The 25933-nt window shown below is 44.6% G+C and overlaps 1 protein-coding gene across 1 annotated transcript in view; it reads left to right on the plus strand.

Annotated features, from left to right (window-relative positions):
• ONECUT2 (one cut homeobox 2) overlaps window positions 1-21513 on the plus strand; it is a 42805-nt gene extending 21292 nt beyond the window's left edge. The window contains exon 2 of the mRNA XM_036245791.1: window positions 21227-21513. Within this exon, the coding sequence (XP_036101684.1) occupies window positions 21227-21513 (287 nt within the window). The remainder of the gene's footprint in view (window positions 1-21226) is intronic.
• Window positions 21514-25933: the final 4420 nt, after the last annotated feature.

Raw genomic sequence — 25933 nt, forward strand, 5'->3', positions numbered from 1 at the left:
AAATGAGACACCACAAGTGCTTAGCACTGCACCTGACACATTGACCTCTTATTTCCTCCATACTAGAGATGACACCCTGTTCCTCACGGACAAATCTATTTCTCAGCATAATTTTTGCATCATTTTCACTGGTGGAATTTGTAATGAGAGAGATTGCCAGACTCTACACTGCTTTCTGGATATGATCCTTCCAAACTGATCAAACATGCCACAGTACTATTGACTCCTCCACCCTTCACCCCGTGTCCTTTAAGACTATCCCAACAATTACAGGCATTTTACTAAGCTTGTGCTTAAAACACAGAAGCCCTAGATCCTGTCTGAATCCTCACTGACTTATGTTGGGCTAGAGCCCATTTTGCAAGAATTTGACAGAATTTCACCTGTGAAAATTGTAGCTCAGCCAACAAGAGTCAACTCATCTTATATCTCCATCAGGATCACAGGTTTGGGGGTCACATCAGGAAGTTATTTTTTCAGACGTCCAGATGGTTGTGCAGCTAAAAGTGCCAAGAATGGTTTCCTCTGTAGCATCATTTCTGGCTGTCTGGACCCTGCCCCTTTATCACGAGCCCTAAACCCACTCATTGTGCTTTCACTGGGTCTTCATCTAACTTGAGGGCTCCTGGGTTGTTTTTGCACTGTCGTCTTTATCGCCAAAGCCAGGAGCCTTAATAAGGAAGAAAGAGCCCTGGCTGGGTGGCTCAGCTGGTTGGAGTGTCGTCCTGTACACCAAAAGGTCGCTGATTTGATTCCCAGTCAGAGCACATGTCTGGGTTGTGGGTTCCGTCCCAGGTCAGGGTGTGTACATCAATTGATGTCTCTCTCTGACATCGATGTTTCTCTCTCTCTTTCTCTCTCCCTTCCTTTCTCTCTAAAAAAAAATCAGTAAAAACATATTTGAAAAAAAAGAAGAAGAAGAAAGGAAGGGAGGGAAGGAGGTAGGGAGAGAAGGAAGGAGGTAGAAAAGGAGGGAGGGAGGAAGGGAAGAGGAGAGGAAGGAAGCCCACAGACACTCCACAGTTGCTTTTTCCAAAGTAGCAACTTATTTGCTAATATAAGATTATGAAGCCAGTGGCCTCTGACTTCTCAACACGCAAGTCAATTTGAACAGTCTCTAGAATCCTTTCCTGACCCCAAATTACTCCCAAGGATTAATTGTCCTAGTGGTTTCATGACCACATTATTTCATATTCATTAGTGTTTTCATGAAAAATTATAACACTAATTAGAACGGCTTCCAGTTCATTCACTTGGTGATTCATCACGCCCTCCCCTCTTGGTGTTCTGCACGTGGTCGCCCTGGAGAAAGCGTCCACGGGGCCATTGCGCTCTGTTGCCTGAGTGATCGCCTGACGCCATGGTTCTGACCACAGGAGCTTCGTGGGGGGCCCCCTGCCCCTGCCCCGTGGATGCAGGGAGAGGGGGCAGGGAGGGAGCGTTCTAAAGCGAACGAAATGGGGCAGAGCTTTTTGGGTGCAGGTGAACACCACTTGAACCTCTTCTGGAGCCTGAAGGAAGGACAGGACAGTGCCAGGAGAAACATGCCTGAGAACGTGTTCCTGGAAGGGAATAAGGAAGCAAATGCTCTTCGGTCCGGGCAAATGTGTGGCCAGGTGCTGCCGAGCCTCCGAAGCCTGGTTCTCTCGAGCTTCCAACACCGGTTCTCTTCGCGAGGAGTTTCTTTCATCTCACGCCCACTCAGGTTTTTTCAGAAAAGAACGTGTGGGTGTGGAGAAACCGGAACCTGTGCACTGTTGGTAGGAAGGTGAAGTGGTGCAGCCGCCATGCGAAGACTGGCAGTTCCCCAAGTACTTAAAAAAAGGAAAGAATGACCAGAGGGTCCGGCAGTACCCTTCTGGGTATATATCCCAAATAATGGAGAGAAGGATCTCGCCCTGGCCGGTTTGGCTCAGCGGTTGGAGCGTCGGCCTGCGGTCCAGAGAGACCCGGGTTCGTTCCCGCTAAGGGCATGTACCTCGGTTGCGGTTTGTCCCCGGCCCTGGTTGGTCGTGCGGGTGGCAGCCACTCGATGTGTCCCTTTCACGTCGATGTTTCTCTCTCTCTCTCTCCCTCCCGCTCTACCTGAACAAAAAATGGAAAAATGTCCTCGGGTAAGGATAAGAAAAAAAAAAAGAAGTCAAATTCCGAAAAACAGAAAGTAGATTGGTGGTTGCCAGGGGCTGGGAGGGGGGAATGGAGAGTTGTTGTTCTGTGGTTATAGTTACCCTGTTTCACAAGATGGAAAATTTCTGGAGATTGGTTGCACAACAATGTGAATATATTGGACACTACTGAACCATACACTTAAAAATGGTTAAGATGATAAATCTTGTTATGTGTATTTACCACAATTTTTTTCTATCCTTACCTGAGGGTATTTTTCTATTTATCTTCAGATAGAGGGAGAGGGAGAGAGAGAGAGAGAGAAACATCAATGTGGGAGCGTCACATCAAATGGTTACCTCCCACACAACCTCAACCAGGGCCAGGACAAACCACAACCGAGGTACATGCCCTTGACCAGAATCGAACCCACGACTCATTGGTCCACGGGCCGATGCTCTAACCACTGAGCTGAACCAGTCAGGGCTATTTACTACAATTTTTTAAAGATTATTTGTCATTAATACTGTAAGCTTGCTTAATTTAAAAAAATGGAAAATAGAAAAAATATATCTTTAGTAAGGAAACAAAAGTTATAGTTTTGGTCTATCCATTTTTTTTTTTTAGTTATTCCTAGGTACTTGTTTTACTGTGAATTTTTTTCTGTTGCATTTTCAGATAGGTTACTTTTGGTGTATAGGAAAACTGTAGCTTTTTAAATGGTATTATTGTAAAATTATTATTTTTTTAATTTATTTATTTTTGTTACAGATGTTTCTCCTTTTCCCCCACTGTTTCCCCCTCCCCCTCCCTCCCCACTCTGTCCCCACCTTTGTTGTCCATGTCCACTGTACATGCATACATGCATATAAGTTCTGTGGTTTATCTCTCCCCCACCACCCCCTCTTCTGGGGATTGTCAGTCTGTACCCCACTTCCACGTCTCTGGGACTACCCCATTCCTCAGACTGTTATGTTCATTATATTCCACGAATAAGTGAGATCATGTGATATTTGTCTTTCTCTGCTTGGCTTGTTTCGCTTAGGATGATACTTTCCAGGTCCCTCCATGTCGTCTCAAAGGATAAGAGATCTTTCCTTCTTACAGCTGCATAGTACTCCATTGTGTATATGTACCACCACTTTTTTATCCATTCATCTACTGATGGACATTTGGGCTGTTTCCAGATCTTAGCTATTGTAAATAGTGCTGCTACGAACATGGGGGTACATATATTCTTTTTAATTGGTGTTTCAGGCTTCTTAGGGTATATTCCTAGAAGTGGGATCACTGGGTCAAATGGAAGTTCAATTTTTAATTTTTTGAGGTAACACCATAGTGTTTTCCATAGTGGCTGCACCAGTCTGCATTCCCACCAGCAGTGCACTAGAGTACCCTTTTCTCCACACCCTCGCCAACACTTGTTTAATGATTTGTTGATGGCGGCCATTCTGACAGGTGTGAGGTGATACCTCAGTAAAATTATTTTTAAAATATGCTTATGGGGAGTACATGAAACATAAAGGGATCACGTAGTTAATTCTCCTAAAGCAAACTGAATATTGCTCACACTCCAGAAGTCCTCCCTATTCCCTTTTCTTATAAAAAACCCCTCCCTCGCCTGGCTGGTGTGGCTCAGTGGTTGAGCATCGACCCATGTACCAAGAGACTGCTGTTTCGATTCCTAGTTAGGACCCATGCCCAGGTTGTGGGCCTGATCCCCATTGGGGGGCATGCAGGAGGCGGCCAATCAATGTTTTCTATCATCGATGTTTCTGGCTCTCTCTCTCCCTCTCACTTCCTCTCTCTCTAAAATCAATAAAGGGGAAAAAATTAAAAAAAAAAAAACCCTCCCTCAACTATTGAGATACGTAATAATCTGCCTTTTATGATAATCACCTCTTGGCTTTGTTTCAAAATTCTGAACACTGGAGTATTACCCCTAACCACTAGTTTAGTTTTGTAGTTTTTTGTTTTTTTTTTAATTCCTATAAATGGATTCACTTGGTGAGTATTTCTTTATGTCTGGCTTTTATTTTTCTCTTCATGTTGCATCTAGTAGTGAGTCCCCTTTTTTCATAGCTACATAGTGTTACATTAAATTCATATGCTACAATTTTCCTGTTAATGGGCACTTTGGTTGCTTCTAGTTTTGTTACAAACAACTGCTCTAAACATTCTTGAACATGTGTTCTAATGTACATATGCATATATTTCTTAAGAATTCAAGTACAGATAGTTTATTTGAAAGGTGATCCCTGTCCAGCTGGTGTGGCTCAATGGATTGAGCTTCATCCCATGCACCAAGAATACGTAAAAACATACATCCTCCTGCCCCTCCAGGTCACCAGTTCGATTCCCAGTCAGGGCACATGCCTGGGTTGCAGGCTCAATCCCCAGTAGGGGGTGTGCAGGAGGCAGCCGATCAATGTTTCACTCTCACATCAATGTTTCTATCTCCCCCTTCTTCCTTTCTCTCTAAAATATCAATAAAAACATATTTTTTTATTAAAAGAAAAGGTGATCCCAGAAAGCACTGGCAAAGGAGTAGAGAAATAGGGCAGAGAAGGGAAGAAATCCAGTAAGAGTTGCTTCATTAAGCACAGTTCCACCATGGGAAATGGGAGCTGAATCCTACCAACTGTCTCTGTTTGTGTCCACACAAAATGTTCCAGAGTTCTTCCACCTGGCCAGCAAGGGTTTGGGGGTATTTATCTGGCAGCCCTCATCATCTACTATTGGGGGAAGCTCCTGGGAGGTCCTCCAGCCCTTCTGGCCTGCCCTGCATATGGACAGAGCAGGGACTGGCCACGAGGAAGCGCTTAGGCAGAGATAAAGGTGCTGGCAGTTGGAAGTGGGTTGGCATGAACTGCGGTGGTGAAGGCCAAGAGAGTGTGCCAGCACACGACAGCACCTGCAACAGGCGTCCATCTAGGAGAGAACTCCGGTCACGGGGCATGCGTGTATTCACCATGTCAGACACTCCAATGGTTTCTCACCTGTTGTACCAACCTCCACGCCCCCTGGCAGCCTGGGAGAGTCCTCATTGCTTTGCCAGCACTTGGTATTGAGAAACTTCTACATTTAAGCCACTTTTGTGGATGTGTAATGTGGTTTTGAATTTATAATTCCTGGATTACTAACTTTGAGTGCCTTTTTCTATAATTATTGGGAATTTGGATTTCTTCTGTGAAGTGCCTGTCCAGGTCTGCCTATTTACATATTAGGATGTCTGACTTTTTCTTATTGATTTCCAAGAGTCTTTTTTGTGTGTGTGGTTTTTTTTTAATCCTCACCTGAGGACATTTTTCCACCTTTTGTTAAGATAGAGTGGGAAGGAGAGAGAGAGAAACATCGACATGAAAGGGACACATCAAGTGGCTGCCTCCCGCACGACCCAACCAGGGCTGGGGACAAACTGCAACAAGGCACGCGCCCCTAGCGGGAACCGAACCCGGGTCTCTCGGGATCACAGGCTGACGCTCTAAACGCTGAGCCAAACCGGCCAGGGCTCCAAGAGTTTTTATATATTCTGGATTCAGGCACTTTGCCAGTTATCTGTGTTGCAAATATCCATGGCTCTCCTTTTACTTTCTCTCTCTCTTTTTCCTTTTGGTCTCTTAATACAAAAAAGTTCTTCATTTTAATGCACTGTGATATATAAATCTTCCTCTTTTGGGTTAGTGCTTTTTCCGTCTTAAGAAACCTTTCCAGTGATTATGAAGGTATTACTCTATGTTATTTTCTGAAAGCTGTATTGTTTTGCCATTCACACCAAGGTCTGTGATCCATGCAGAACTTATTTTTTGTGTAAACATGAAGTAGAGGTCAAGAACTGATGCCTGTCCAGCTACCCCAGCTCCATTATTGGAAGTAACACAGTTTCTTCATGGTCTGCACTACCAATCTTGTCACTGAATCAAGCGTCCATATGTGTATTGTTCTGTTCATGGACTTTCTGTTCTGTTCCACTGGTCTGTTGTAAGTTCCTGTTCCAATACTCACCATTGTAGTCTTGTTGAAGGTCTTGATGGTTGATATAGCAAGTTCTTCCGTTTTGTTCTTCATCAAGAGAAGCTTGACTACAATTTGATTTTTTTTTGCATTCTCATAGATTTTAGAATCAGTTTGTCATCTCCCCAAAACTGAAAGGAAAGAAAGAAGGGAGGGAAAGAGCAAAATCTGCTGGGATTTTGATTAGCAATTTGATAGGATCTGTAGATCAATATGGAGAGACTTAAACTCTTTATAATAATAGAGTCTTTACATCCTTTGATTTGGGTCTTCATTAATTTAGCTAACAAAGTTTATAATTTTCTCTGTCAAAATCTTGCCTACCTATTGTTAGATTTATTTCTATGTACTTGATTTTGTATCCTATTATAAATAGTATCTTTTTCATTTTCTGTTTGTTGTGTTATATAGAAATACAATTAATTTTTTGTCTGCTGATATTAGGTCTAGAAATCTTGCTAAACTATATATGTGTAGTTTATATATAGTTTTTTGTTGTTGTTGTTGTTGTTGTTTAGAGAGAGGAAGGGAGAGAAAGATAGAAGCATCAATGTGAGAGAGAAACATTGATCAGCCACCTCCTGCACACCCCCAAATGGGTATCAAGCCCAAAACCTGGGCATGTGCCCTGACTGGTAATCAAACTGGGACCTCTCAGTCCATGGGATGAGGCTCAATCCACCGAGCCACACCGACCCGGCTAAACTCTTATATTAATTCTGTACTTAATCTATGCATTATCTTAGATTTTCTATGTATACATAATCACTGTTGATTTTTGTATGTTCATCTTGTAACTGACCACCTTACTGAACTTTATTATCAGTTCTAACAATTTGAATATTAAGGCTCTTGGGATTTCTATGTAAAAAAATCATATTAACTTATAATTATGAGGATCTTTACTGCCTGGAGAAGCAGAATAGGGTAGCTGTTAAGTTCAAGGAGTCTGGAATTAGACTCAGTCTAATCTGGAATTAGACTCAGTTTGAATCCTAGCATCATTACTTACTATTTAATCTTAAGAAATTTGCTTAATCCTCTGTGACTCAGTACCATTTAATTATAAACTACCTCAAAGATTGATTATAAAAATTAGTTAATATACTTAGAACAGTACCTATCAAATAATGACCATTCAGCTCATGTTGGCTTTTTTCATTTTATCAATTACTTTCTTTCCTTTATAAATCTTGACTTATTTGTTTTTTCTTATTTTATTGCATTGACTACTTTTTCAGCATAATATTGAATAGTAGTGGTTTTTTCAGGCCTCACCTGAAACTTAACACTTTGAAATATTTCCTTCTAGTTATTATTTTTTTGTAGACATAATTGTTTCATTTTGTTTTTCATTTATTTGACTGGACTTGTGAAATCTGGTGTTCAACCTCTGCAAGAGGGAGATATATTTCTAGAGTTTTTTCAGACTATGTCGTTCACATAATGATGAAAAACATGAGTGATTTGTTTTTAAACATCATTGAGATCCTATTACAAAAGGAGGCACTGGCCCTTCTACCTCCCTGCAGATTCATTGGTGTAGCTTTTCTAAAGAGGTGCCGTTGAACCACCAGACTGGTTTCCATAGTCACTGTACCAGTCTACATTCCCACCAGCGGTGGATGAGGGTTCTTTTTTCTCCACAACCTCTCCAACACTTGTCATTACTTATCTTGTTGATAATAGCCATTCTAACAGGTGTGAGGTGGTATCTGGTTGTAGTTTAGATTTGCATTTCCCTACCTAACTAGAAAAGTTGAGCATATTTTCTTTTCTTTTCCTTTTATTTTTTTTTAAATCAGATAGATTGGGAGGAAGAGAGAGAGACACACACATTGAATGGTTGCCACCCATACGAACCCAACTGGGGCTGGGTACAAACTGCAACCGAGGTATATGCCCCTAGCAGGAACGGAACCCAGAACTCTCTGGTCCACCAGCCAATACTGTAACCGCTAAGCCAAACCATCCAGGGTATGTTGAGCATATTTTCATATATTTGTTGACTATTTGTATGTCTTCTTGGGAGAAGTGTCCTCTGCCCATTTTTTAATTGGCATATTTGTTTGGGGTTGTTGTATGAGTTCTTTATATGTTTTGGATATTAACCCCTTGTCGGAGCTGTTATTTGCAAATATCATCTTCCATTCAGTTGGTTGCCTTTTTGTTTTGCTGATGGTTTCTTTTGCTGTACAGAAGTTTTATAGTTTGATATAGTCCTATTCATTTATTTTTGTGTTTACTTCCCTTGCCTTTGGGGTCAAATTCATAAAATCTTCTCTAAGACCAAGGTCCATAAGTTTAGTACCTATGTTTTCTTCTATGTAATTTATTGTTTCAGATCTTATATTTAGGTCTTTGATTCATTTTGAATTAATTTTTGTACATAGAGAAAACTGTAGTCTAGTTTCATTCTTTTGCATGTGGTTTTCCAATTTTCCCAGCACCATTTTATCAAAGAGGCTTTCTTTTTTCCATTGTGTGTTTTTGGCTCCTTTGTCAAAAATTATTTGCCCATATACATGTGATTTTATTTCTGTGCTCTCAGTTCATTTCAATTGGTCTGTGTGTCTGTTTTTCTGCCAATACCATGCTGTTTTGATCATCATCGCTCTATAGAATAATTTGAAGTCAGGTAGTGTTTCCTCTGGCTTTGTTCTTTTTTCTCAGGATTGCTTTTGCTATTCCAGGTCTTTTGTGGTTTCATACAAATCTGATTACTTTTTTGTTTTATTTCTTTAAAAAGTGACATTGAGATTTTGATGGGATTGCATTAGATCTGTATATTACTTTTGGTAATATGGCCATTTTAACTATATTGATTCTTCCAATCCATGAACATGGAATATCTTTCCATTTCATTGTGTCTTTTTTCAACCTCTTTGAATAATGCTTTGTAGTTGACAGTATATAAGTCTTTCACATCCTTTGTTAAGTTTATTCCTAAGCATTTTATTCTTTTTGCTGCAATTGCAAAAGGACTTTTTTTTTCACTTCTTTTTCTGAAATCTCATTGTTAGTATATAAGCATGCAGTGGATTGTTTTACATTGATTTTTGTGTCCTGCAACTTTACTGTATTTGTTTATTGTTTCTAATAGTTTGTTTCTGGAGTCTTTAGAGTTTTCTTTATATAGAATCACGTCATCTGCAAAAAAGTGACACTTTTACTTCATTCCCAATTTATATGCCTTTTATTCCTTTCTCTAGCCTGATTGCTCTGACTAGAACTTCCAGAACTATGCTGAATAAGAGTGGTGAGAGTAGACATCCTTGTCTTGTTCCTGACTTTAGAGGGAAAACTTTCAGTTTTTCACCATTGAGTATGATACTGGCCAAGGGTTTGTCATATGTGGCCTTTATTATGTTGAGGTATTTCTCTTCTATTCCCATTTTATTGAGTGTTTTAATTATAAATGGATGTTGTATTTTATCAAATACTTTTTCTGCATCTATTGATAAGATCATATGATTTTTATCCTTTGTTTTGTTCATGTTGATTTGCATATGTTGAACCATCCTTGTGCCCCTGGAATGAATCCTACTTGATCAGGATGTGTTATTTTTTTAAATATATTGTTGTATTTGATTTGCTAGTAATTTGTCTAGAATTTTTGCATCTGTATTTATCAGAGATATTGTTCTGTAGTTTTCTTTTTGTGTGTTATCCTTGCCAGGTTTTGGTATCAGGGTTATGTTGGCCTTATAAAATGCATTAGGGCCCTGGACAGTGTGGCTCATTTGTTTGGGCAATGTCCTGTGCACCACAAAGTTGCCAGTCCAGTTCCCAGTCCGGGCACATGCCCGGGTTGTGGGCTCAGTCGCCAGTAGGGGGTGTTCAGGAGGCTGCTGATCAATGTATCACTCTCACATGGATTTTTTTTTCTCTCTCCCTCTCTCTAAAAATCAATAAAAAATAAAATGTGATAGGAAGTATTTCCTCTTCTTCAATTTTTTGGAAGAGTTTGTGAAGGATAAGGATAAAATCTTCTTTGATGTTTGGTAGGCAGAATTCACTAGTGAAGCCATCTGGTCTTAGATTTTTAGGGAGGTTTTTGATAGTTGTGTTCCACTTCTTCACTGTTGATTGATCTATTTAAATTTTGCAATTCCTTGTGATTCAGTCTAGGAAGGTTATATAGTTCTAGGAACTTATCCTTCTTCTAGGTTATTAAATTTGGTGCATATAATTTTTCATAGTATTTCTGTGGTAACTTGTCTTTCATTTCTGATTTTGTTTATATGAATTTTTTCTCTTTTTTCCTTACTGAATCTAGACAGAAGTTCATCAATTTTACTAATCTTTTTAAAGAACCAACTCTTTGTTGCATTAATTTTTTGTATGGTCTTTTTGTTCTCTATTTCATTCAGTCATTCAGTTCTGCTCTAATTTTATTATTTCCTTTCTTCCGCTGACTTTCGGCTGCTTTTGTTCTTCTTTTTCTACTTTTTTAAGATGTAATGTTAGGTTATTTACTTGGGACTTCTTTTGTTTCTTGAGATAAGCCTGTAATGATACAAACTACCCTCTTATTACTGCTTTCACTGTGTCTCAGAATTTTTGATGTGTTGTATTGTCATTATCATTTGTCTCTAAATATCTTTTGACCTCACCTTTTATTTCTTCTTTGACCCAATCATTTTTAGTAGTATGTTGTTTAATTTCCACATATTTGTAGGTTTCTTCACTTTGTTTTTGCAGTTGATTTCTAATTTTAAAGCATTGTGGTCAGAGAATATGCTTGGTATGATTGCAATCTTCTTAAATTTGTTGAGGCTAGTTTTGTGACCCAACATATGGCCTATCCTTGAGAATGTTCCATGTGCACTGGGGAAGAATGTATAATCTGATGTTCTGGGATGAAAGGCTCTGTAAATGTCAATTATGTCCATTTGGTCTAATGTGTCATTTAAGGCCGATATTTCTTTATTGATTTTCTGTTTAGATGATCTATCTAGAGCTGTCAATGGAGTATTTAGGTCCCCTACTATGTTTTATTTTTGTCACTTTTTCCCTTTAGTTCTGTTAGTAGTTACTTTATATATTTCAGTGTTCCCTGATTGGGTGCATATATATTGAAAAGTGTTATGTCTTCTTGATGTAGTGTCCCCTTTGTCATTATAAAATGCCCATCTTTGTCTCTTGTTACCTTTGTATTCTCGAAATCTATTTTGTCAGATATAAGTATGACTATATCTGCTTTTCTGTGGATGCTATTTGGAGAACTATTTTCCATCCTTTCACTTTGAGTCTGTCTTTGATTTTGCAGCTTGATGTGTCTCCTGAAGGCAGTGTATGGTTGGGTTTTGTTTTCTGATAGAATCTGCCACTCTGTGCCTTTTTATTGGTGAATTCAGTCCATTTGCATTTAGGGTAATTATTGATGTGTGAGGATTTCTTATAGCCATTTTATCTTTTGTTTTCTGGTAGCTCTGTGCCTCCATTGGTCTTTCCCTTTGTGTTTCTGTCTGTTGTTTGGTGGTATTCCATACTTTTTTCCTGTTTCCTCTTTTTTAATTTATGTGTCTCCATTTTGTTTGTGTATGTAGGTCTGTGTGGCTACCATTAGGTTTATGAAAAAGAAAGTTTCATATACACAGTATTATATATAGAAACAACCAAACTATCCATAGACTATTGGATAAAGAAGAGGTGGTACATGTATACTATGGACCACTACTCAGCCATAAGAAAAGATGAAATACTGACATTTGCAACAACATGGATGGACCTTGAGAATATTCTGCTAAATAAAATAAGTCAGTCAGAAAAAGCTAAGAACCATATGATTTCACTCACATGTAGAATATAAAACTGAAACTCATAGACACAGACAACAGTATGGAGATTACCAGAGGGAAAGGGGGCGGGGTGGTAAAGGGGCCAAATATATGGTGACGGAAGATCATTTGAGTTTGTGTGGTGGATACACAATGCAACATACAGATCATGTATCATATAATTGTACACTTGAAACCTATATGATCTTATTAACCAATGTCACCCCAATAAATTTAATAAAATACAATAAAAACTACAATGAAACATCACCTCACACTTGTTAGGATGGCTATCATTAAAAAAAAAAAAAAAAAGGTTCAATTAATGCAGTGACACTCCTGTTTGGGGGGAGTCTGGGCACACAGAGCTGTTGGCCAGCCCTTGTTTCAGACAATGTTACATTCTTGAGCTTCTCATTTTAATCATATTTCAGGTAAGCTGGAGTATGTCTTCAGTTATTTTTCTTCTCCTAAAAAGTATATAGATATACACACCCCCCCCCAAAAAAATAGGTATAATTTTGATTCATTCACGCTGGAAAGCTATCGTTGTGTTGGCTGTTGTCATTTTCTTAATTTGGCAATCTAAGGGGAAAGAGGCCAGTGCCCTTGACTACATAGTCAGGTAGGGCATGTTTTAAAAATTCTTGCAGCACACCAGTTGAAAATCGCTATTCTAGGTCTTCGAGACGACTTTAGTAGGAAGGAAGGAGAGCCTGCCCCAGGCTGAGAGTCCCAAAAGATTTATTCTATAGCCAAGTGGGAACTAAAAGCCCCACTGAATTAGAAGTGAGAGCATCTGCTCTCAGGGAGTGTCACTAGCTGGCTGTGGTCAGTGTTGGGCAAATCATGTTATCTCTTAGAGCATCATTCTCCTTATACCTGAAATAAAGGATTGGGGCCCCGGCCAGATAGCTCAGCTGGTTGGAGCGTTGTCCCAGGACATCAAGGTTGTGGGTTCAATCCTCGGTCAGGGCACATACAAGAAGCAACCAATGAATGCATAAATAAATGGAACAAATAATTGATGTTTCTCTTTCTCTCTCTCAAATTAATAAATAAAATATTTTTTTAAGTAAAATATAATAATAAAACAAAGGACTGGACCAAATGCTCTCTAAAATCCTGCAAGTCTAGGGCTTTTTTTTTTTTTACCAGCTGGCCAGGAGCATCTGCTGCTAGAAGCCTTGGGGCCCCCCGTTTGCTCTGACAGTTTCTGCTGAAAGGGGAACCAGGAGAAGGTCCCCCGCGTGGGCATGCAGACTCCAGTGCTCACAGAACCAGCATGGGGGGCCCTGCACTCCGGGGAGATGCCCCTCTGGGCCACCCGGGGCCTTTTCCAGGCCCTGCCTCTGTGTAAGCAAGAACCCCCAATTCCTGAGTCCCCCTCAGTGGCTTTGTATTGAAGGTAAAAGTAGGGAAGGAAATAAAACTTGTTTTCCTCCTGGAGGCTCCCAAACTAGGAATGGGAATGGCTTTCGTTTGGTAATGAATGGACATGGGGAGTTGCTCTAACACTGGTCATGACCAACCTGCTCATAACCCTCCAGCACCCAAGTGAAGGGGCTGTGGAGGCAGAGCAGGAGTTGTCATCTGTCACCCACGTGGCAGGGAGAGCGTGCTGCAGGGAAACCCAGAGAGGCCGAAATGTGCCCCGGGGCAGAGTGAAGCCCGAGGTGTGGCTCAGGCGTTGGAGGATGTTGGGAGGGTTATAAACAAAGCCTCCTGGGCTTCTGTGTCTGTCACTTTGGACATGACCCCCTTCCCGAGTCCCCAGAATGAGAGGTGTGTGCCCCCTGCTCTCTCAGCCCATCTTCTCTCCTCTCTCTCCTCCTCCCTCCCACTCCCGCACCCCGCCGGTCCTATTCCGCTGAGAAGCGGGGCGCAGCCTCCCTCGCTGGGATGTAGGTGGTCCCGCCCGAGTGCCCTCCACATGGCTGTCCAGGACGATCTGCCAAATGGCTTAGAGGTTTGTCTCGCCAGGGCTTCGCCTGCACTCACAGCCATTAGGGACCGATAGGAGGGACGAAACCCCTGCGACTCCAGGTCCATTTGTGTGGCGAGTCTTCCCTGTCTCTGCCCTTGGCCTCCCAAATGGACGTTGGTCTGGATGTTGCTGGCTCCGCTGCCGGAGCCGATTGGCATCTGGTGCCTGAGGACACCCCACACCCAGCCTGGAGACAAAGCCATTAAGTTTGCTGGTGGACTCAGGCCAGGGACGTTGGAGAAAGGAGAGTGAAGTTCCAGTTTAGCTCTCAGGAGCCTGGCCCAAGGTGGCCTTCAGAATAAGCTCAGGGAATGACAGAGAAGTGGGGGAAACTGCAAAGCATCTCACTGAGAACTATTTATAGCATCTCAATTTTAGAGAGCACAAGGTAATCAAATAATGATTTGAAAAACGGTGCCCTTTGCAGCCCCTCCCCCTTCGTCAAGAATTCAACCTCCCCGAAGGGTGACCAGTGTCCCTGGCACCCTCGGGCCTCAGTGGCCACGGACACACTAGAGCCTGAGCCCCAAGTCTCATGTGTGAGAAGCGTCCTCTCCATGCTCCTTGTCCCAGCACCTGTCCCTTGCTGGCCTGAGATCCTGCACTGCTAACATACATCAGCATCCTGAACATTAAATGTGTAATATCACAGCATGTAGCTCTCCTGTTCTTGCCTCCCTATTGGAATGCAAGCAGTCCTGTTATTTTAAAAGCTCTTGAATAACGTGGAAGTAGGGTACAGACTGACAACCCTCAGAAGAGGGGGTGGTGGGGGGAGGGAAGAGATAAACCACAGAACTTATATGCAGGTACGCATAACCAATGGACACGGACAACAAAGCCGGGTACGGGGTGCGGGGGATGGGGAGGAGGGTGTCAATGGGGAAAAAAAAGGAGAAACATCTGTAACAAAAATAAATTAATCAAAAAATAAAACATAAAGTAAATAAATACGTAAGTAAGTAAAAGCTCTTGAATATGCAGATTGGTTCCAGAGGAAACACAACTCCAGCCCGCGTGTGTGCCCTCTCGCTGGAGCGGGTCCCTGCCCCCTTCGCTCAGCCCTTGTGAGAAGCAGGTTCAGGCTGTCAGGCGGAGAAGTGGAAATGATTCTCCTTAGGCACAGTGTGCAGAGAGATACACTGGGAGGCCCAGTGTCAGCGCTGCCAAATGCATGCCCCCCAACGACTTCCTTTCCCTCCTGACCCTGCGCCCTGGCAAGACCACATTGAACTGTTCAGAGAAAGTATTTACTGAACGCAAGGAGAAGAGAGTACGTGTGCATTATTTATGAGGGGCTACCAATACCCATCATATGTAGACTGTATTCGGACATAAATTAGTGATGTTAGGAAACGTCAAAGCCTATTAGGATCTTGGACACGTATGTAAAAACGCATCACAGTCTTACCTTTCTACAAGGCTGGGAATTGGCTATGGGACAGCGTCACAACGAAAACAGAAATCTTTAACCTTTTATTTGCCATTAGCCCCCTGGGCAGCTTACCATTGAGGAAATATTGGAAAATCATTTCTAAGTTTGAATTCCTAGCACCATCTTTCTTCTTCCTCTATGAATAAAGGTTGTTTACATTTACTGAGTGCCTGTCATGCACCAAGCATTGCAGCTAACCTCTTAATGTCCAGAGCGTGGGCTCTGCTATCCCCATTTTATAGATGAGGAAACTGAGGCTCAAGGTCATGCAGCTGATAAGTGGCTAATGTAGAATTTGAAACCAGGTCTCAATGTCAAGCTGAGGCTTCTTACCTTACATGTGACTCCCCCCAAACCCCCCAGCCAGAAAGCAAAGGTTATTCTTGGCTTCTCTGTCAGGTATCTGCTGCCATGCTAATGCTACATAGCACGGAACCACAAAACCGGTGGCATATAGCCATGAATATTTACCTTCGCTCAGGAGTCTGTGGGTCAGCTGGCTGACTCTGCTGATCCAGCCATGCTCAGGTGGTCTCAGCGGGGCTCACCCCCATGCCTGCAGTCAGAGCTGGGGCCGCTGCCCTGGCTGGCCCGGGCTCGGCTCGTGGTGGCCAGCAGCGTTCCAAGCGTGTGAACAGAGTACACTGCTCCTTGAGGCCCGGGCTCAGACCTGCCACGCTCACTTCTGCCACAGTGGGTTGGCCAAAGAAAATCACCAGGCCAGCCCCGATCCACAGGAAAGGTGAGCAAACTCCACCTCGTGCTGGGAGCAGCTGCAGGCACGTCGCAGGGGCATATTTATTAGGAGGGGAAGAATTGGGCCAATTTTGCAATTAGTCTGCCTCAGTTCCCTCCTTGCGGCTGCTTTGCCCCTTGGGGACACCTGCTTCCTGTGAGCCTCAGTTCCCTCTGCTTCCTCCTCTCTAAACCTCTTCTAATCCATACTCAGGAGCAGTGACTGGGGATACTTGAAACGGCCCTCTTCCTCGGGGGAGGGGAGTCAGTCTGGCAGGGGTATGCCTTCCACCCACCTGATGAGACCTGATTAACTGAAGTGGGCACCCGTCAGCCAGTAGGTGTGGTGAGTCTGGGGGTGCAGCAGGTCTTCCCCTGGTCTTGAAAACCACAGTAGGTTTTTCTCTGCCTGAACCTCTTGCCCAGGGCCGGGAATTTCAAATGACATCCTGTTTTGCTAGTGAAGCAGGGAATGCCCTCCTCTCCAGAAACTCTGCCCCTCGTCTTCCCACAGGCCTCTCAGGCCACAGCCCTGGGGGACCAGGTGTCTGGTGAAGTGTGTGTCTAGATAACCCCCAGCCCCTATCTGCCTCACAGAAACAGCTAGATACTGTCCCCCTGGCCCGACGCGCACACACGGAACTGAGGTCATTCCGTCTATGTCCAGTGAAGACCAAAGGGGAAACTGAGGCAGGCAAGTGGTAGCCCTCTGTCTACCCCCACTTTGCTTGTCCCCACCACGCTGGCCGCCTTTCCCCTCTCACCAGTGCCCTGACTTCCAGCAGCCCTCAGCATGCAAATGCCGAAGACTGAAAACAGGGCTGGAAGTCAGGGGTACAGGAAAAACAGCCTTTTCTGGCGGGTGGGCCGCGGACCCTGCGGCCGGCAGCAGGCCTCTGCCCACCTGCGAGCTAGAGGAAAGTACATCCCGTTTCGTGGCTGTCCCTCACTGTGCTGCCTTTGTAGAATCAGGCGGTCCCTCTCCTGAGGTCAGAACCCCTGGCTGCAGACCTCGCCTCACACCAGCCACACACCAACCACACTCCGTCATGCGGCCCGTCTGAGGGTGCTGGGCACAGGTGGCCAGTTTCTCCGGTGCCTGGGGACAGGACTCCTGAGGGTGTGCAGGAGCGGCCGGAATGTGTGGGGCCAGGGCTGGAGGCAGGAGAAGGGGGCAGGGCTGGGGAGCACGCGCCTGTCTTTTCTGGCTCTGATGATCAGCTGCAGGGAGGACACGTCTTTGGAGAGGGAGGCATTTTATCCATTGCTGACCCTCCGAGGGACAAAATCTTGAGGGAGGGGTGCTTCCTCCTTATTTTACCCTGGGAAACCAGGGCTTTGACATTTTTTTCTACACACAGGACCCTGGATTTCTTCGGCACTAAGTGACTGACCCTTTGTCGTTGGTCACAGATGCCTCTACCGGTGTCTAGCAACCTGCCAGTCCCAGGTCCCAGTGCACAGGAAACAGCCACCGTTCTCAGTCTGAGCTGATGCTGTTTCTGTCCCCTAGAAGTATCAGGGGTGGGGGAGGGGAGGCACCGGAGCCTGGATAGAGAGCCTGATTGTAAATAAACAAATGATTGATCCTTGTCTTTAAAATAGAAATGAGCTCTCAAACCTCCACGGCCCACATAGAGACCACTACCCCTGGAGTGGAGGGGAGGTCATGCCCCCTCCTCACCATCACACAATATAAGTGTCAACCTACACCTGCTTTTCTCCGACAAGGGGGAGGAGAGCAGGTCCAAGGGACCTCAGCTTCCTAGTGGCAGAACCTACCCGGAGTAGCTGGAAGCCGGCAGTGACAGCGCCATCCACACCACTGGTGAGACCTGCCGTCCTCTGGGAGCTACTTGGCATTTTCCTAGCTCTTAGAAGTGCGTATTTGACTGTAGAGTATAATGTGTGTGTGGGCTTTAAGCTATTTTATTGAGTTTTAGAGAGAGAGGAAGGGAGAAACATCATTGTGAGAGCAAGACATCCATTGGCTGCCTTCTGCACACCCCCTACCAGGAATAGAGCCCACAACCTGGGCATGTGCCCTTCCTAGGAATCAAACCGGCAACGTTTTGGTGCAAGGTACAATGCCCACCCAACTGAGCCACACAGCTAGAGTTTAATGTAACACCAACACCATTTATACTCTGATTGTGCCGGTGGGAATCGCTGGCTTCACACCTTGGTCCTAAGAAATTCTGAGGTTCACAACCTCATACCAGCTTCCAGACATCATTCAGTCAGTTGCAGACTTTCTGTTCTCCTTCAATCGTTACCCAAGGACTTGCCTAGAGAGAGGACTTGCCTAGGGGGCGGGGAGAGAGAGAAACATCGATGCGAGACATCTGTCGGCTGCCTTGCATACATGCCCTGCCCAGGAATCGAACCAGCAACCTTCAGTGCACAGACAGCGGGATGATGCCAACCGAGCCACTCTGGCTGGGCTTTTTTTGATTCATTCCAATATTTTCTAAGCAGATAGGGAGATAACAAAGGTGTTTAAAACATGGTCAAAAAGATGAAGAAAATGAACAAGTAGAAAGAAAAGTTCACCAAGTCACAGCAGTCAAAGAAAAGGGCTTCAGGAGACTAAGGATAAGATTGCTTCCAGCCTGGGCAGCGGGCAGTCAGGGCGGCTCTGACGTCACAGCAGACGGCTGCGGTCTGGATTGTTGATGATACTCAGCAGGGGCTCCATCTGTCTCTCCTTTTCCTCTTTCCCCATCTTTGGGCTTAACTTACCAGTAGTGCCCAGGGGTGTTCAATGCGCTTCGCTGACCCTTGCATGTTGACACTGATGCTTTCTACACAACCAGGCCCTTTCAGCGTTTTAGGAGTTTCTCCTGTTTCAATCTTGGTGTTGATGGTTTTGAATCTTGTCCGTTAGGGTTCGGTGTTTGTGCGTGTTTTGGCTGGAGTATCATGTACAGATTTCTTTACTGGAGCTGCTGCTGCTGCTGCTGCTTCATCCTCATCCTCATCTTCATCAGCGGCAACGTTTGCTTGTTTCTATGGAGCTTTGCTACCACTTTCAGGGCAGAACACTTTCCAGACATACTTAGGAGTTTCATGTCCTCCTCCCCATCTTCTGACTCTGCCTCTCCCTGCACAGCTACTAAGTGCCGCCCACGAAGATGCACGGGCCCTGAGCGACACCTCGGCCATGAGACCGCGGGTGGTGGTGTTTCAGAGCCACCAAGGGAAACCGTGGGCTCTGCAGACATTTCCAGAGTTGCCAGCGTCCGGTAACTGGCCTGCCTTCCTGAGTTCCCATTCTAGGGGAGACTTAGCTGAGAAGCCCAAACTCCCAGGGGAACCGCATGCAGATGGAAACGTGTGTGCGTGTGTGTGTGTGTGTGTGTGTGTGTGTGTGTGTTTAAAATTCTAAGATAACAGGATTGCTTTTACTTTTCAAAATGAAAGAAGGAAAAGTCGGGAAGAAATAGTTTGACAGCGCAGCGTGTCGTCACTGCGTTACCGTCATTTCGGCGGTAATGACTCCTTCAGGGCAGACAGCCTCCTTGGGGGGGGGCAGTCAGGTGAGAGGAAGCTCAGCTTCCAGAATACCCTTCCGATGAGGGCTGGTGCTCAGGTTGAAATCCTGCCCAGCCGAGGGCAGGCTGTTCCCCTGCCCCTCACACTGTTGGAGAGTGGCCCTGTGCGTGATGCTCCCCAGAACAGTCAGCGGGAAACCCCCCGACCCGGGGCTCTGAAGGGACGCTGCTGAACTAGGGCTTCAGGAGTATGGAGAAGCACCTGGGCAGCACTGCACTGCTTAGTCCTGGGGGGACATCTCTCTGCTACAAAGAGCCTCTCGATCTGGGCCGGAACGGGGTAGATCTGCTTCCGGAGGGTTCTCCGTGCTTGCCTCTCCCTCCTCGCCCCTCCCGGGGCGGCTCTGCTGAACTGCCTGCTGCCCGGGTGAGCTGACACTTCTTCCCGGGAACGTGACGTGTGTTCTTACGTTGAAATTCGGGATTTGTATGTGCCGTGCTATTTAACCCTCAGAAGTCCCTGTTGAGACCAAATTTGTCTGTGAAGGGAACGTTCTTGAGAGGGTCAGGACACCACTTGTCATCAGTATGTCCATGACCCCAGAAAGAGCCAGTCAGGAACATGACACAGACCTGGTCCCAGCCTCCGAGGACTCCGACGGGAAGGCAGAGTTAGTGACACGCGCATCGATGTCCTGGCTGCACTTGTCAATCCAGACGTGGACACACGTGCTAAATCGGAGACTGCATGTGCTCATCGACGTGCCCAGGACCCTCGGTCCTGTCATTGGAACTTGGGGTTCCTCACCACCCTCAGCCCTGGTTTTCCTTTTTTTTTTTTATCCTCACCGGAGGACATTTTTCCATTTTTTGTTCAGATAGAGCGGGAGGGAGAGAGAGAGAGAGAGAAACATCGACTTGAAAGGGACACATTGAGTGGCTGCCACCCTCACGACCAACCAGGGCCGGGGACAAACTGCAACCAAGGTACGTGCCCTTAGCGGGAACCGAACCCGGGTCTCTCTGGACCGCAGGCTGACGCTCTAACCGCTGAACCAAACAGGCCAAGCCCTGGTCTTCTTGTACTGGCTTCACACCAGATGAAAACTGGCCGAACCCATCTCTTCACAGTCTTTCCCTCCCTATTTGTTTTTTTACTTAATTTTTCAAAAGTCTGGAAGAAGGGGATTTGGGTCGGGATGATACTGTCATTCTGCCACTTCTCCTTTCATCTGTTGACAGTTTTTTGAGTCACTCAGGTAGAAGCTTTGAGTTTGAAGAAGTTCTGAGTCCCAGCGGTGGCGGCAGCTCCGTGGTGAACGGTCCTGGGGAGGGTCGGAAAGAGGGGCCGCCTGACCAGTCTCCCCAGGACCTTGGCATCACCGCTCCCCTCACAGCCCTGGCTTCAGAGATCAAGAAGCTCCAGGGTATGCTGGGGGTGAGGGAAAGGGGAAAGCAGTTGGTTCCAAACCGGACTGGAAAACAGCCCTGCCCTCGCTCCTCCCTCCCCCGCTGGCGGAGAGGAGCCGGGGCGGCCGGTTATTGACAGCTGGGCGGTTTGCACCATCAAGTTTAACAATTCACATCCCCGTGTATGACTTTATCAATGTTTTTCATGGATCCCCTTCGCGGGCGCCAGGACTGACTCTCTCCTCCTCTCTTTCCCTTCCAGCATGCAAACGCAAAGAGCAAGAACCAAACAAAGACAGGAACAATTCCCAGAAGAAATCCCGCCTGGTGTTCACCGACCTCCAACGCCGAACACTCTTTGCCATCTTCAAAGAGAACAAGCGCCCGTCGAAAGAGATGCAGATCACCATTTCCCAGCAGCTGGGCCTGGAGCTCACCACCGTCAGCAACTTCTTCATGAACGCCCGGCGCCGTAGCCTGGAGAAGTGGCAGGATGACCTGAGCGCGGGGGGCTCCTCGGCCGCCTCCAGCACGTGTACCAAAGCGTGAAGGAAGGACTCTCGGCTGGGCACAAGTCACCTCCAAATGAGGACAACAGATACCAAGAGAAAACACAAAGGAAACAAGACACCGGATTCTTAGCTGGGGCCCTTCACTGGTGATTTGAAAGCACAATTCTCTTCAAAAGAAACTTCTAGCTGTAATCATAGGCCAGGTGTTCTGTTTTGTTTTGTTTTTAATGGCTAGGGAGTCCGAGTGCAAGCTGAAAATGAATCTCTCTGAACCAGACATTGTCCTCTGAGCATTCTGAGCATCTCAGAAACCCAGATGGGGCCTTCCTGGAGCAAGTTCATTTCAGTGTGGGGTCAACCAAGCTCAGGATTGCTTGAAATGTCAACAGTCCCACTTCGGGTCCCGTCAACCTTGCAGTCAGAGTTCCCATGAGTCACCGTGGGAATCCACCTGAGTTTGGGCTCCCAAGATGCTACTTTAAGAGAAGACTCTAGCCATCAGAATGACCTCATTTGCTTTCCAAGTGCTTAGCCTCATCACACCACAGTCCACCAGAGTTCACAGCCATAACATTAAAAAAACAACAAAACATCAGAATAGTTACTGAGCACAAGTTTTAAATAGGGAAGTTAAAAATAAATCCCAGGACCTGTTTTTCCAACTCAGGCATCTTTTCATTGAATGGTTTTGAAAGCTTTAAGTTGGCCCAGTTTACAGTTTTCTTTTTTTTATCTCCTGGAAATCTCACATGGTCTTGGATCCATCACAAACAACAGATCAGTTCACTTGAGCTCAAAGTACCAAGCACAACGAAGGTCAACGGAGAATACGGAAGGCTGGATTCGCCACGTCTGGATTTTCAGGACGCCGATTGTGAAGTCAGAGGGAATCACTGGGGATACAGCTTCAAGCACACTTTGCAGTTTGCTACAAATTGTTTGTACCTAATGCAGACGCACACTCAGGAGGCCAGTTTTACTGTCATGGTACATGGCGCAAACGCAGCATTTTAAAAGATCTAGCTTTTTTTTTTTTTAGATCATGAACGTGTCCTTCTTGGTTATCAATCACCTGGTTTCTCTTACTGTGCATTCTGACCCCTACGTAACTCATTTTCACTCTTTCAGATTTGGGTTGTTCTCTCATTCATCCCATCGGTAGGGACGTTTTCAGTGTTTTCTAGCAAGAAAATAAAATAATAATTCAAATCACCATCCATGTTACCCATCTAGTCCTAAATCTCTTCCATTGTTGAGTCGTTCTAGCAAAATAGCTGAATAAAACTGGAGAAAACTCAGCACACCAAAGAAGCAGAATACTGCAAACCAAAGACTTTTGTTACTTGCCATTTTCTAGCCTAAAAATACTGTGATTACTTTTAGAAATCAGAAAAACCTCTGCAACTCCGAACGGCATTCAGCTCTTGCATTTGGCTCAGCATCAGGCCGAGCAGACAGGCTATGCCAAGGACATTAGCCAAGCCACCAAGGGCGTGGCTGTCACCTTCCAACAGCAGGCAGGAGAGCGCCCACCCACGGGACTCGGGAGGTTGCGAAGGTCTCGATGTGCATACTTACCAGTGAATGGCCCCAGGTGGGCACCAAGGGGTGCTCAAAGCAAGCCAAACGCTGCAACAATTCTCTACAGACACTTGAGACTGACTTTTTTATGAATTACTTAATCGAAACCAAAGAAACTTTTTCTGCACCTACTTCTGCAACAAACAAAACTGTCCCATTAAGATGAATAAGGAAATACGTAAATCAATGAAAATCACCACCAACAAGAAGGAAGCACGCCAGAAAAAAAAAATACAGCGAGACACACTGTGTTCAGACAGACCTCTTGGGACATTTTTTGGAAGCAGATTTTAAAGAAAGGGTTGAGACACGAATGGAAATACGGAAAAAGCCTCAGTAGCTGCTGCTTCATTTGACAACTCACGCGGTAATCTTAAAGTTGAAGGTTGTCTTTAATTTGTGCCTATGCAGTTTTTCAAAAGAACACGGAACAGAGCAACAGAAACCTCAACAGCTACAATACCAAAGATGAGGATTTCTCACACCTTTTGTTTCAGTTCATTATCTCCTCTTGCCCGGCTAACATACTAATAGCGCCATTGATCTGTGTAAAGGTAATCAATTTTGTTTCTGAGCAACCAAAGGAAAGGGTCATTTATTTGATTTTATTGTTTCCCTTTTGTTTTGTTTTATGGCTTTCTACCCCAACATGGAATCTCTCAGAAGGTTCCATGGACTCCAAGTTTATAAGATGTTGGGATAGTGAACAATTCTCTTCTCTCTGCTCTGCAGAGTGTGGGGAATAATATTGTCACTTGAATGATCTTTGCTTATCCCTTAGACTTAAAGTTCCTTCTTTGTTCAGTCTCATCATCAGGGGAGGGGAGGGGAGTGAGGGTCAGGGTTAGGGGGTCTTGGTGACACATCCTTGCCCAAGCCACAGAACCAAAGAGTTTATAGAGGAATTGACAGCCTCGTCTTCATATGATCGCTACATCCTAACAGGGCTTCATTTGGGGGTCGGGGAAACATGTAAAAATAATTGCCAGTTTCTACTTTTCTATTAGCTTTTTAAAAATCAGCTGTAAAATTGCATTTCTAAAGAAAGATATATATATATATATAATATATGAACACATATATAGATTCAACTTGATATTGGTAACCCAAAATTATTGCTGTCCAAATTCATGTCTTGTTTTTGTCAAGTGTTTCATTGATTAAGTATTCCGTTCAGAATTTTGCTCATTTCTCATGCCATCCCAGAGTTCATTTGCCACTGTGGATGACTTGGAGTATTCAGATTTCTGTGAAAATTCCTGGGAAAGGTCGAAAGTCCAGTTCAAGCATTTCAACATCTAAGCTGTTGATAAATGGATCCATAGTGAAAATGAGTTGTATTTGTTTTTGGAGTCATCTCTAATCTATGCCTCAACCATGATCAAGGTGAGGAGGTCCATCCACTAGACTCACCCCAGAACTGGGCCAGGGTCAGTGGGGTGCTCCTCTTCTATAGCTGCGGGAAGGCTCAGTGGTCCACACCTCGCAGTTATGGCGATGACGCCAGCTTGGTTCTCCAGGACCTTCCCTGTCCCAGGTGTCCCAGATCCTCCTCAGTGAGTAGATTCACCAAAGGGACTTCCCACGGGGGAAGCAACTTCCATTGCAATGGGTTCATCAGGTATCCTCAGGGTGGTAATTACCAAATCTCATAGACAAGCCTGTGTGACCACAGCTGGCACTGGGGTAAGACAGTGGTGTGTTGTTGTTGTTTTTCTTTGGGGGGGGGGTCTTAGTCCTGGAGAGAAAATACAAAGCAGAGCTTGGGGAGGATCCCAGAGTCCTGTCCCTGGGAGCCTCATTGTCCCTTGTGCCACTTCTCACTCCCACCACGTGGGTCTCCCTTTGCAGGGGCAGCAGCCATGGAGCTGTGACTCTCCAGGACTTCTGTCATCCATCCTACCTGAGGCTGTCCCTCGATTTTTCCCTGTGTCTCTTTGTCTCTTTCTCATATTCCATGTCTCCTTTGTCAAATGACCAAAAAAAGAGCATATTTCAGCAGGGGAATGCTCCATATTGGTTGATAAAAATGAATGTCAACTTGCATATTTCCAAATGAATCCTTGTGACGTGTGGCCAATGGAAATGGTGGTTGTTATCAAGACTAGAGTGAGGAACCACGCCTGCTTGGTTTGATGAGTGATTCTTTGGTACTTTAATCTCAGCATTTCAGTCTCTGGCATCCTCTGAAGATGTCTAAACCGAAAGAGGCTGCCTTTGTGGCCCGAGATTTCAACACCGGCCAAATGAGGTGTAGTCACACACACCCTCTGTGTCCCTGGTCACCTGAGGAAGATGTCATCATATAAAAACGAAAGGATTCCCCTCCAAGGACTTCTGATAAATGTCTCACCAGATAATATCATACCAGAGAGAAATGCTTAGTTTAAGAAAATATTTACATACATACATAAATACATGTGTGTATCTATATATTTATGTATCAAAATTTTAAGCCCCACAGAATTTCAAATTGTTAAACATCTGAAAGGGAAAAAAATAATGCCTACAAATGGAAAGGTAATGGAAATTGACCCATGAGTTTTCCCAAGCATTTTTCAACTTAATTTTAAATTAATAATTTCAGGAAAAAAATAATTGTTTGGTCTTGTTATATTTTAGAGTCCATTTACTCAATCCAAAAATAAAATAAAAAATATTCTAGGCCTGCCTCAGCAACTGAAGGGACAGTGTGAAGGGACAGTTCTGAACCAAAATTCACAGTCTTGAGGCACCAGAAGTCCAAAGGCTATTGAGTGGGAAAATAGTTTTTTTTTTTTATTCCTTTAGGTAAATGGGTTTTCTTTACTTTTGTTTTCAATGTGATTTTGGTACTGGGGATATCGTTCTTTGATCCCAGGACATTTTTATTAAGA

The sequence above is a fragment of the Molossus molossus genome, unplaced genomic scaffold (assembly GCF_014108415.1).
Source record: "Molossus molossus isolate mMolMol1 unplaced genomic scaffold, mMolMol1.p scaffold_m16_p_6, whole genome shotgun sequence".
Lineage (NCBI taxonomy): Eukaryota > Metazoa > Chordata > Mammalia > Chiroptera > Molossidae > Molossus > Molossus molossus.